The 13,600-nt window shown below is 47.2% G+C and overlaps 1 protein-coding gene and 1 long non-coding RNA gene across 2 annotated transcripts; both read right to left on the reverse strand.

The window, feature by feature from the left end:
- Positions 1 to 3,514: 3,514 nt before the first annotated feature.
- RAP2B (RAP2B, member of RAS oncogene family) lies at positions 3,515 to 5,773 on the reverse strand. Its single transcript, XM_083443044.1, has one exon. It carries the CDS (start codon positions 4,932 to 4,934, stop codon positions 4,383 to 4,385), a length of 552 nt encoding a protein of 183 aa, XP_083299170.1. The 5' UTR covers positions 4,935 to 5,773; the 3' UTR covers positions 3,515 to 4,382.
- A 5,282-nt stretch (positions 5,774 to 11,055) lies between these two features.
- On the reverse strand, positions 11,056 to 13,067 carry LOC310678768. The gene is made up of 3 exons (XR_014511954.1): positions 12,862 to 13,067; positions 11,764 to 12,480; positions 11,056 to 11,373 (listed from the first exon to the last, which is right to left on the reverse strand). It is a non-coding gene; the product is annotated as an uncharacterized lncRNA (long non-coding RNA).
- Between the last annotated feature and the right edge of the window lie 533 nt (positions 13,068 to 13,600).

A 13,600-nucleotide genomic window follows, 5' to 3' on the forward strand; every position in this document is an offset into this window, starting at 1 on the left:
TGACAATGCAGTTAAAGCAGAAGGCTGCAATTCCCGGGAAGGAATGGTTTTTGGCAATTTTGCTTTAGCAGATGCAGCAGTTAACCCCCCCTCTCCTTATATTAAACTATCCAGGTCCCAAGAGCACTGATAGCCTATATACTTCCTCCTCCTCCTCTAAGGCCTCGCAACTATTACATTATCATTATGTCAGTTGTGTGCTGCCTGCATGAACAACTCTGGTGGAAGCAAATACATGATCAAACGCCATTGCAGTTATAATAAACTCTGGGCGTGGGGCTAGCCAAGAGGGAACAAAACTGAGAATGTGGTTCTGTTCAGCTCCAGAGGTTTTCGCACAGCAAAGATCAGACTTTGAGCAACATGGAAGAGAATCCAGAGTGAATTGTGGAATCCAGGATGGATCCATTCCAGCCACGGGCAATGATAGGCTATTTTGAGCAACCCACCAAGGCTTCCCTGCAGCAAGGCTTTGGAACATGCACACAAACAGCATCCAGGCTGCACATGCTTCTCCCTTTTGTGCCTTTTTCTGGAAACTGATCGCATGTGGCAGGTCCAGAGTCTGTACTTGCACTCTGGTCAATACCCCACACTCTGGTCAGGATAAAATTATGTCTATGGCCTGTTATACCCCCTGTAGTTTTAAGCTCACTTAAGTGATTATTCTCAAACAGTTCCCCAAATAAAACACTTACTAATGTGTGTCAGGTAGGTCTGGAAGTTCCTTTTTTTTTTTTTACTCTTTCCATGCACAACTCAGGAAAGAAAAAAACCCCACATTCTCATTACTGCCTCACACAAGTGGTATTTGATAGTCCATTATGCTCTTTATGTTGGATCCCTCTCTGGTAAACATCAGTAGGCTTGAATCTATGGCATTATGTTTTCTTTTAATATAAAGAGTAACCAGATACAAGACGAACTCTGAACTGAGCATCATAGTCACTTCCTTTAGAGAGAACCTAAATGAGCACAAAACCTGAGCAGTCTAAAGGCTTGTTATTTTATGGTATGCCCTTTCTGGCTTAAGCACAGCAAATGCAAAGGAATTTTTTTAAATAAAAAAACAAACAAAGAGAACTATTTTTATTTTGAAGGAAGTCTCACAGAGCTCAACAGAACCTGCTTCTGAATAAGCAAAACTAAGCATCACTATCCAAAAGTGCTCCAAAATTAAGACACTGCCTCAAGCTCAGTTAGACCAAGACCATGAAATGGGTTCAGTGCTTAAACATTGCCCACATTTGCAAGGCAAGTTCACCTGGACAGCTACGACCAAAGGTGCAACTAAGTTTGTGGGGTCTGATTATCGTTTCCAGGCAATTAAATCTGCTTTAGTAAGTCCCACAGTGTTAACATTAGGAGACATATTGCAAGGTTAGCCTAGACCAGGGTTTCCCAAACATGGGTTGTTTTTGGACTACAACTCCCATTATCCCTAGCTAGTGGTCAGGGATGATGGGAATCGTAGTACAAAAACAGCTGGAGATGAACTTTTGAGATAGGCTACACTGTGAAGTTCTCTGTGAAGGTGACTTGAACTTCCCATTTTTTAAGGTTTTTAAAAATACTAAAATCATGCTATATATGATCTGGTATAGTAGAATAGCACAATGTGAATTCACTAAACGTGATACATAAGAATCCACCAAAAACAAGAAGTTTTCTAAACAAGAATGATTTCTTTCCTGCTTCTCAGTTCAACCCACTGCAAACCAGGCAAGCTTTCAAATCAAACAGCAGGCACCCACTTCCAGACTGTAGAACTCTCTTTCATTTACTTACTAGACTTAACAAACTACTGTAAGTTTTAGTTCAATTAACCAATTAAATATTCATTGACCCTTAATTTATCCACTTCCATAGCCTGCTTCAAAGAACACCTACCACCTTTTGTTCTTGCTAAAAATAAATGCCTTGAACTGCCAGCAGTGATTGGTATCCAGGCACTAACTCCACTACCATTTCTCACACACTGCAAAACGCATCCTCATACATGAGTGTTGACATGAATGTGTGAATAGAGAAGCAGTTCACAGTCTCTTCTAATGAAACACATTTTCCAGCTTCCAAAATGAGTCTGCTAACTGATTGCTGGATGAGGCAAAATTACAATTTCATCCCATTCGAGGATTCAGGAAACATGAGGGGTTTTAAGATGAGCTATGCACTCTTAACTGCATTTACACAGACGTTACCACTGAATTCAGTGGGCCTTCCTTAGGATTCCAGCCTCTGACTTCCAAATGTTTTAATGATTGATACAGTGCAAGTAATTCATAATTTTTTATCTTATGGCAGCTTCTCTGAGCTCCATGTAACTTTACTTGTAGTGAACCTGCTAAAAACTAGGATACACAACAAATTAGAAGAGTATCTAGCTGTGCAATGAATTTTAAAACATTGGTGCATACCTGCACATATAATTTAGGGCAGTGCTCTTCAAACACCAGATGTGGGTAGACTATGACTCCCATCATGCTTGATCATTGGGCTACGCTTGCTGCAGATGATGGGATTTGGAGTCCACACACATCTGGGGAGCCCAGGTCAAGGAGCACTGATTTAGATGATTCAAAATACCATTATAAATGAGTTCAAAGTATTAGCTGTATACACCAAATCTGATAGGCCGCAAATCCCTTTTCTCAAGTCATGTTACTAGGCCAGACTTCACCAACCTGGTGCTGCCCCCTCCCAGATGTTTTGGATTACAACACTGCTCAACCCTAGGCTATTGCTAATGTGAGTTTTGGCCCCAAACATTTGAAGAGCAACAGGCTGACAAAGCTTTTAGGCAGTTATTTGTGTCTGACCATTTGCAATCTACTAGGATTGCACATTTAATCACAATACATAAAAACCCACAAAACTTTTCTTTTTGTAAAAAAATGGCAACTGTATTAAAAGATTTTTCTTAAATGAATAAAACATCTATTAAATGTCTGTCCAGGATTTAAAATTACAGTTATCAAGATTCTGTTTTCCAGGTACATCACATTACAATTCTTTTCATTGCTGGTTGAAGGTATATCTTTTACAAGGAGAACACACACACAAAATAAAAAAATTGCTAATACCTGTGAACTTGAATTTTTTTAATGAAAAAACAAAACCCTGAACGCCATGGAAACTAAACTGGGAAAAAGGCTCAAATGGAAAATAAGAAGAAATTAATTCTGTTAATAATAGGCCCTTTTGTTCTGGCTTGCTCTGTATGATTACAGAAAGGAAATGGTTAAGTAGGGGGGTTTTTTTAGTAGTAGATAATGGGATTCTTGGAACCTCCACAGGTTGGCACTGGCTGCAACAGCTGTTTTGAAGGCACTCTACAGACACAGGGCTGCTGTTGGCCCTGCATCACATTCTAGGAAGTATTTGTACTTTAGAGAGCTAGTTGTCAAAATTGGTTATTGCCAACCCCCACCCCCTCGAATTAAATTAAACCATCTCCTAGCCCTCCCAACCCACCCGCCCTCCTTCCCAAACCAAACCCCACAAAACACACAACTTAAAAATTGTGCAGATCTGTAATGTTTTCACAGCCGATTTTCTTTTTTTAAAAAAAACAACAACCAAAAAGACAAATAAATGAATGCTCTCCATTCCCTCCCTTTCGATACAGCAGGTAAACAAAAATAGAAGATTTCACAATTAAATCAGCAGACACTTCTCTGGCACCTCGCACACCGTATTGGCATCAGTGTTATTAAAAGTCCCAGGCAGTACACGTGCAATACTTCTCCAGATGGGATAGGCTTGTTAACAAATATTCCAACTTTGCATAGAAATCCGCAAGAGCCAAAAGTTTCCTAGTCACTGGCGGAGTTCGGACTGGCAAGTGGAGGGGTCTTTCTCTTCTCTCCTCCCCTCCAGTAACACAATCATTCCTTCGCTGCTGCTCCCCTTCATCTCTTGTTAAAAGCAATGGCTTTTAACACACACAAAAAAACTCCCCCACTGGTTCTTGGTTGCCAATACAGCCCTCTCTGCAAGGAGGTACTTACAAGAAATAAGCAACAATCAAACGGATGGCATATACATGTTGGAAGCGCCACACTTCCAACGGGATTTGTGTGTGTGTGTAAGGGGGAGTGGGTGGGGTATATTTTTTTGCACCAGATGTTAACGAGAGACAATGCATACCCATGACACCGATAACCACCAGCAGCAGCAATAGCATAAGAAGCCGTAACCTGGAAGGAATCCGGGTGCAATGCAAAATTGTCTCAAAAGCTGGAATTTCACAGGATGACAACATTGCTGCCACAGCCGCTCTGTGTGTGTGATGGTGTTGTAAACCTTTAATTCAAGAAAAAAAGGAAAAATTAAAAAAAAAACAATAGAAAGCAATACAGTCGTGGTGTCCTCTCCTCCTTTCAGAGGATCACGCAGGAAGAGCAGCATTGATCGTCCCCGTTGGGTTGGGAAGCGTAGTTCATCTGCCGGACGATCTCTGCAAAGAGTTCGTCCACCGAGGCTTTGTTTTTGGCTGAAGTTTCCATGAAGGGGCAGCTCCAGTCTTCGGCCAGGGCTTTGCCTTCCCCGAACGAGACCTCCCTCTCGCCCTCCAGGTCCACTTTGTTGCCCACCAGGATCATGGGCACCTTCTCGTACCTCTTGACCCGGATGATCTGGTCCCTCATGGGCTTGATGTCCTGGAAGCTCTGCTGGTTGACGAGGCTGTAGACCAAGATGAAGCCTTGCCCGTTCTTGATGTACAGGTCCCGCATGGAGGCGAACTGCTCGGTGCCGGCCGTGTCCAGGATCTCCAGCACCGAGGGCGAAGAGTCCACCTCGATCTCCTTGCGGTAGAAGTCCTCGATGGTGGGGTCGTACTTCTCGATGAACGAGCCCGTCACGAACTGCACGGTGAGCGCCGACTTGCCCACCCCGCCCGAGCCCAGCACGACCACTTTGTATTCTCGCATGGCTCTTCGGGCGCCGGCGGCGGCGGCAGCGCCGGGCTGCGCGCCTCGGCCGGCCGCCTTGCCTCGCCTGCTGCTGCTGCGCTCTCCGGCTCCCCTCCCACCCTCCGAGAGAAAGAAAGAAAGAGAGAGAAAGAAAGCACGGAGGGGAGAGGGAGGCAGGCAGGCGGCTGAGGGGGAAAGCCGCCCCTCGACGGAAACGGAGGCGCCCTTTCCTCTCTTCGCGGCAAGGCACTGGAGGGGCGCAGCGGCGGCGGCGGCCGGGTGAAAAGGGCAAAGGCGCCCGCCTTCTCCCGCGCCCCGGCAGAAGGGGAAGGAGAGGCGGCGGGAGCTCCGAGCCGCTTTCGTAAGGCAGGAGCTGCGCCTCAGCAGCACGACGACGAGGAAGAAGGGAAGCGGCGGCTGCTGCTGCTTCTCCTACTGCTCGGGGCGGCGCGGAGGCGGCGCGCTCTGGTTCCAGTGGCGTCCCGGCCGCGGGGAGAGCTGCTGGGCGAGGAGGCGCGCGCCGCACGAGCCCCGCCGCGCTGCTTCGGGGCGCCGCTGGCCAGGTCCATCCCTCCTCCTCCTTCTTCCTTCTTTGCTGGCGGCCGGCCCCGCGACGCCCTCCGGTGAATCACTCGCTTCCCTCGGCTGCCGACCCCATTGGGCGCCGGGGCGCTCCCCTTCCAACCACCTGAGAGGAGGAGGAGGAGGAGGAGGAGAGGCAAAGCGGACGGCACATCACGCGCGCACGCCCCGTTCGCTCCGCTTCCTCCGCTCCGGATTGGCTGCAGGCCCGCTGCTCGTCGAGCGGCCCAGGCTCATTGGCCCAGGCGGCGGGCTGCCTCGTGGATGGGGTTCTGGAGGAAGGGGATTGGCCCGGCAGCAGCTGTTTCTTTCTTTCTGGCGCGCCCCGCCTCCTCCCCCGCGCGCTCCTCCTTGTTCTCCTCCTCCTCCTCCTCCGCGCCCTCCCGCGAACGCGAGAAGTTTGGGCGGATAGTGTGGGAAACGGGGATGAGCGGCGTGGGCGGCGCTGGGGGCGGGGAAGGGAAAGAAGAATGGGATGGGGGGTGGGAGAGAGAAGAAGCAAGCCGGGTCAATGGGAAGCGGAAGCCTCGGTGCACCCCAGGAGGAAGTAGGCTTAGCTGACTCCAAGGAGCAGGTTTGAGCAAGTTGTCGGCAGGGCAGTCCGATTCCTGCCTGAGCCCAGTGGAGTTCAATGGTCCTTACTCCCAGGTAGTGCTCACAGTCTGCAAGTGCGCAGAATCTGTGGCCCTACCGAGATGGGGCCCAACATCTGGAGCATAGTTTACCAAACTTTGGTTTTGGGCTGCAATTCCCATCACCCCTGACTACTGGTTCTGGTAGCTAGGGATGATGGGAGTTGTAGTTCAAAAACAGCCAGTGACCCAAGTTTGGGTGGCCCTGAGCTGGAGGGTTAAGGGTTCCTCCTGGCTTACTGGTAGAGCATCTGTTTTGCATGCAGAAGGTTGCAGGTTTGGTTCCTGGCATCTCCATGTAGGTCTAGGAATGTCCCCTGTCTGACACCCTGAACAGCCTCTGCCAGTCAGTGGAGGCAATACTGTAATCCCTGTTGTCTACAACAGAAAAAAAATATTTATCCTGCAATCCAGCACCATCCAATCCAAGTTTACATTCACTGTCCTATGCTCTTTGTACCCTTTACTTGCACACTGAATATGAATATTATCCATACATAATACTGCTGAAGATGACCATGCATTCTACCCTATAGAGTATTGGGCCAAGGAGTATTATCATCATCATCATCATTGATGTCAAGGTCAGATAACTTCATTTTGAGATTTCAATAACTTTTGTAGTAAAGGTAAAAGGGACCCCTGACCATTAGTTCCAGTCGTGACCGACTCTGGGGTTGCAGCGCTCATCATGCTTTATTGGCCGAGGGAGCCGGCGTACAGCTTCCGGGTCACGTGGCCAGCATGACAAAGCCGCTTCTGGCGAACCAGAGCAGCCCACGAAAACACCATTTACCTTCCCGCCGGAGCGGTACCTATTTATCTACTTGCACTTTGACGTGCTTTCAAACTGCTAGGTTGGCAGGAGCTGGGACCGAGCAATGGGAGCTCACCCTGTCGCGGGGATTCGAACCACCAACCTTCTGATCGGCAAGTCCTAGGCTCTGTGGTTTAACCCACAGCGCCACCTGTGTTCCTTCTAGGAGCAAGATACAAATTTAATAAACCTAAACTTTAATAATAAAACCATTAAACACTTAGAGCCTAATATTTCCCAAGTGTTGTACATATATTAAAACATAAGCAGCTCCTGCCCATAGACTCACAATATAATGAACAAGATAGGAAAGGAAAAAAGAATGTGGAGGGGAGAGGAAAGCAGCTGCTCCTTCACTGGCCAGTGGATGGGGCCAGGTTGGTCTCCTTGCCATGATGCGCTTTCCAGGTGGATGGTTGCAGCCTCCAATGTTCCTTGGTGCTCTAGCTGATGGCTGAGGCCAGAGTATACCTCCCTTAATCTGCAATCAGAGTGTTTTGTGAGTATTATTTGGTTAGGAGAGGGAGTTTTCCACTCCGACAAAATAATGCGAAGTTCTCCAAAATATGTATTGGTTTATGGCAAAGGCTAATGACCTACAGACTCTAGCCCTTAATCAATTTTAGAAAAATCTATTTTCCATTCAGCTGCATTATAACAGATGAATCATTTGGGTCTGACATGGGGCAGCTGCCATGTGATAAGATTATTTTCTGTTTCTTCCTTTTTAATAACAATCAGACTGGCTGCAATTTGAATTACAAGAAACCCTGGCTGTTTGCCGTAATTTGTGCACACTATTCCTCTTTGTCAATCAGACGTTCCATTTAAGAAAGAAAGAAAAGGAAGTCACCCATTATTGTTGCACCTTCTAACCTTTGCTCTTTCCATAGTCTCACTATAAAGGGATTTGCTTCCTTAGATTTGCAAAACGCATTGCATAAGTGTAAAAAATACACTGAGTAAATGCTACTGCACAGGGAAAAGAGATCACAATAGCAACAAGCTGCATCTTCTCCCTTGTAATGGATTCTCTCCTTATTCTATTCACATCTACTGAGTTTTTACCATCAGGCCCTGGTTACTAATGACAGAATAATAATGCATTATGTTTGAAAACCACTATTCCAACAACACTTTAGAGCTTTCAAGGAAGGCAAGCCTGCTCATTAGGACGCTGTTTTTTTCCTTTTACTGTCTTGCCAGCTGATATATTCATCTTGGAGTAGGGATGGGTTGAACATCAGATTCGGTCACATTTGGACCTTGTGGACTCTCGACCATAGGTTCATTGCATTCCATGCCATGCTGCTCCATTTTGCTCCATGCTATTTTGTGTAAAATGCACACTTTTCAATACATGCAGAGGCCAGCTTGAGCTTTTCACAGAATGTACAGCCAGTGGCAGCCACATGTTCATTCTATTCACTCCATTTATGTTTGTTGTTGTTTAGTCGTTTAGTCGTGTCCTACTCTTTGTGACCCCCTGGACCAGAGCACGCCAGGCACTCCTGTCTTCCACTGCCTCCCGCAGTTTGGTCAGACTCATGTTTGTGGCTTCGAGAACACTGACCAATCATCTCGTCCTCTGTCGTCCCCTTCTCCTTGTGCCCTCCATCTTTCCCAACATCAGGGTCTTTTCCAGGGAGTCTTCTCTTCTCATGAGGTGGCCAAAGTATTGGAGTCTCAGCTTCACAATCTGTCCTTCCAGTGAGCACTCAGGGCTGATTTCCTTAAGAATGGATGCGTTTGATCTTCTTGCAGTCCATGGGACTCTCAAGAGTCTCCTCCAGCACCATAATTCAAAAGCGTCAATTCTTCGGCGATCAGCCTTCTTTATGGTCCAGCTCTCACTTCCATACATCACTACTGGGAAAACCATAGCTTTTACTATATGGACCTTTGACAGCAAGGTGATGTCTCTGCTTTTTAAGATGCTGTCTATGTTTGTCATGGCTTTAACTATACGGCCATTTATGTTTAGTGTGCAATAAACTTCAGGTAAGTCACTTATGGCTTGGCCCCATCCGTCAATCAAATAAGGAGCAGTTAGACAGGGGCTTGCTCCCCTGCATGAAAAACACCACACCACTCCAACCAGTTCCCGGGATTGTAGAGCCAAAGAGAGACACACACTTGCCTCTGTCGTGAAATTTAGGGTGACTTAGGGCCACAGGGAGGCTGCACTCCCTGCTTTCCAAGAATAACATCATGGCAAGGGAGAGTCTAGTCAGGTCCCTTTCATCAGCCAGTGATGATTTACATGCATAAAGTCCCAGGCTTCACCTGCAGCATCCCAGTAGAGCTGGGAATGCCCCAGCCTCAAACCCAGGAGAGCCAAAGGCAGTGCACACAGCACTGAACAGAACAATCATCTGATTCAGTATTTGTCAGCTTCCTATGTAAGGAACAGCACTGCAGCACTTCCTTTTCCTCATCCCTACCTTCATGCTTTCCTTTCCTTTCCCCTCCCCATTTCTTTTGCTTTTGCATCTTGTCTATTTGATTGTGAGCCTGCAGGCAGCAGCTGTCATGATCTTGTAATATTTGTCCCAGTGCTTAGAACATTTTAGGCACTTAAGAGTCGATAGCAATAATAATTAGCAATGTTTCTGGCCTTGTGGGGAGAGCTGCATAGAGGAAATCAAGTCCCCAGTACGCATGTGCAATTGCCCCATTTCATTATTGACCTGTTAAAAAATATCCCTTAGCCCATATCTAGAAGAGAAATAGGTCTGGCCAAAGTTCAAGATGACTGACTTCTTTTTGGCCAATGGGAACAAGGAGATTGCAAGATAATAGTAGGTTTTGCTTCGACTTGCAGCTAAAAGCCGGAAAACATTTCTGGCTCTGCATGCATGTTGACTGTGAGTCTGACAATGGACATTTCTTCTTCTTTCCTAGAACAGTTAATTATTATGTTAATATCACATGCCAGCTTTTACTCTCTATTTAAGCATTGCTTGTAATTTTATCTTTCCTTAATTTTATGTTGCACTCTCCGAAGAAAGAAACACAAATGGTCTTCAGGCGCTTTAGCGGAAGCTTAAAGAGGTAATGTGTGAATTGGACCTGGGAAGGAGAGAGCTAACTATCTAATAAGGAGTGTGGATGTTTGAGTCCCTTTCCATCCCCTTGAGAGCATCCCTGTCAAAACAGAGCTAGTTAAGGCATTCGGCATTGTGGGAGATTTTCAATTTATCACTTTGCCAGGGTTCAGAATCAGCTGGAGTGATGCTCCCAAGCTGGGAGCTAATTAAGGACAGATGAGCCTTTATATGTCCAGCAGTTCATAGGCAGCCTCACTGTAAATAGTTGAAAGCTTAACCACCTGGATTTCTGCCTTCCCAGAAGTTCTTAAAGCAGCCTTCCCTAACCTGGTGCCCTCCAAATGTTTTGGACTACATTTCCCATCAACCCCAGCCAGTATGACTAGATATAATGGTATTCAGAATGCAAAACATCTTGACAGCACCAGGTTGGGGGTGGCTGCCCTAAAGGCACAGAACCCTGGGGGTTTTTTTGGGGGGGGGGTGGAAGTTAGCAATCCTGTGCACATGGTCCCTCAGTCCTGCCCCATTATACCATTCCTTTGCCCCGCCCCCAAAAGCAATGAAAAATATCCAGCAACAAAAGTATGGCCAATCAAGTAATAATATCCCTTCCCCCCAAAAAAGAATTATGAAATATCATGAAGACTAAAAACAGCTAGGCTTTCTTTCTTTTTCTTTTTTCTTTTAAATCGCATAGGCACCTCCAAAACACAGCATAATGCAAATGTCACATAGTATACAGTATATAAAGGGACACTCTTGAATAAGTCCATAACGTAATGTAAAACCTGCACTTATTTCAAGAGTTTCAACTTATATACAGTATTGTAGTACAGTGGTAAAGGTAAAGGGACCCCTGACCATTAGGTCCAGTCGTGACCAACTCTGGGGTTGCGGCACTCTGGGCAGATCTCGCTTTATTGGCCGAGGGAGCCGGTGTACAGCTTCCGAGTCATGTGGCCAGCATGACTAAGCGGCTTCTGGCGAACCAGAACAGTGGTACCTCGGGTTAAAAACTTAATTTGTTCCGGAGGTCCATTCTTAACGCCGAAATTGTTCTTAACCTGAGGTACCACTTTAGCTAATGGGGCCTCCCACTGCCGCCGCACCACTACCGCATAATTTCTGTTCTCATCCTGAAGCAAAGTTCTTAACCCGAGGTACTATTTCTGGGTTAGCGGAGTCTGTAACCTGAAGCGTCTGTAACCCAAGGTACCACTGTATGTGATTCTTGCAACTAGAACTTTTGCTGCAATCCTGGACACACTTAACCTGGGAATGAGAACCATTGAAAACAATGGGCCTTTCTTACTTCTGAGTAAACATGCTGAGGATTGCACCATTAATCATTACTTACAATAACAGTGCTCTACCTTTTTTTTTTTTTTTTTTAAGGGACGCGGGTGGCGCTGTGGGTAAAACCTCAGTGCCTAGGACTTGCCAATCGCATGGTCGGCGGTTCGAATCCCCGCAGCGGGGTGAGCTCCCATCGTTCGGTCCCAGCTCCTGCCCACCTAGCAGTTCGAAAGCACCCCCAAGTGCAAGTAGACAAATAGGTACCGCTTTATAGCGGGAAGGTAACAGCGTTTCCGTGCGCTGCGCTGGTGCTGGCTCGCCAGAGCAGCTTCGTCACGCTGGCCACGTGACCTGGAAGTGTCTTCGGACAGCGCTGGCTCCCGGCCTCTTAAGCGAGATGAGCACGCAACCCCAGAGTCAGACACGACTGGCCCGTATAGGCAGGGGTACCTTTACCTTTACCTTACCTTTTTTTTGCTTCTCTGAACTTCTTGTTATTGTCTAGCCACCTAATTTAATACAACGTTGAAAATGTCAGTCGGTGGAAATTACTTTGAAGCAGCCAAGCTTCAGACCATCCCTGCCATTGGGTATATGTCCCTCACCACTCTACATCACAAGCAAAGATTGAGAGCCCCCAGAAGTCTGGGTTTGGGTGTTTACGAGACCGATCATGCTGAACTCAAAATGCAAGCTCTCCAGACATCCGTAAACCTTGCAGTAGCAGAGTGAAAGTCCACCTACTTCAGCATTTGGTCTTCCACCATGCTTGGTCAGATGCCTACAGCAAACTCCCTTTGGTGACACAACCAACCATCATTAATTTCTAGCCTTGGATACTCTGAAGCAGATAATAGATTTATTGTTTGATAGCTATCGATGAACTTGCAATAGAATCAAAGGGTTGTAGGGGGCCTTCTTGGATATATAGTCCAACCCTCTGCTTGATGCAGGATATCCAGAGCTACAGTTGATTAACATGCATCCTGAAAAAATGGCTTCAGAAAACTTAAGTGCATGGTCACTGCCTTGTGGTCCTGATTCATGTATTTCCTTATTCTGGCCTTTGGATTTGCATTATGCTGGGAAGGTTGTGAGAGCAGGGCTTTTTTTTCAGCCAGAACTCACTGGAACTGAGTTCTGGCACCTCTCAGGTGTGTTCCTGGAAGCTCTTTAGTTTGGGGCTGTGTACCAGTGGGTGGCAAGGGACGCGGGTGGCGCTGTGGGTAAAAGCCTCAGCGCCTAGGGCTTGCCGATCGAAAGGCCGGCGGTTTGAATCCCCGCGGCGGGGTGCGCTCCCGTTGTTCGGTCCCAGCACCTGCCAACCTAGCAGTTCGAAAGCACTCCCAGCTGCAAGTAGATAAATAGGGACCGCTTACTAGCGGGAAGGTAAACGGCGTTTCCGTGTGCGGCTCTGGCTCGCCAGAGCAGCAATGTCACGCTGGCCACGTGACCCGGAAGTTTCTCCGGACAGCGCTGGCCCCCGGCCTCTTAAGTGAGATGGGCGCACAACCCTAGAGTCTGTCAAGACTGACCCGTACGGGCAGGGGTACCTTTACCTTTACCTTTTTACCAGTGGGTGGCACAGCGCCTGGGGCTGTGCAGCATGACTATTGTGTTGCCACGGCAATCGTGTTGGCTTGGCAGTTGTGGCTGTGCAACAGAGGTGGAGGTCGGCAGCAGTGTCGCCGAAATGGGCAGTGGGGGCAAAGAAGTGAAGGTGGGTGCTCTCCTTTAAAAAAGCTCAAGTTCCACCACTTCTTTTTCTAGAAAAAAGCCCTGGGTGAGAGAATACATTATGCTGTGGTTAAATGTAAAGGTAAAGGGACCCCTGACCATTAGGTCTAGTCGTGGCTGACTCTGGGGTTACGGCGCTCATCTCGCTTTATTGGCCAAGGGAGCCGGCGTACAGCTTCCGGGTCATGTGGCCAGCATGTCTCAGCTGCTTCTGGCGAACCAGAGCAGCGCACAGAAACGCCGTTTACCTTCCCGCCAAAGCGGTACCTATTTATCTACTTGCACTTTGACATGCTTTCGAACTGTTAGGTTGGCAGGAGCAGGGACCGAGAAATGGGAGCTCACTCCATCACAGAGATTCGAACCGCCAACCTTCTGATCGGCAAGCCCTAAAGCCCTGGGTGTGAGCATACATTATGCTGTGGTTAGATAGGCCCAAATATGCTCCATGAGAGTTGGTTCGCCTAGGTGGCTATGAGCATAGAGGCAAACCAAACATTGTTGCAAAGAGACTGGATTTAAATAGATGTGTTCTGTTTGTTCAACACAGAGATAATCATAAAGCAT

The sequence above is a fragment of the Podarcis tiliguerta genome (genome assembly GCF_965153285.1).
Source record: "Podarcis tiliguerta genome assembly, chromosome: 5".
Lineage (NCBI taxonomy): Eukaryota > Metazoa > Chordata > Lepidosauria > Squamata > Lacertidae > Podarcis > Podarcis tiliguerta.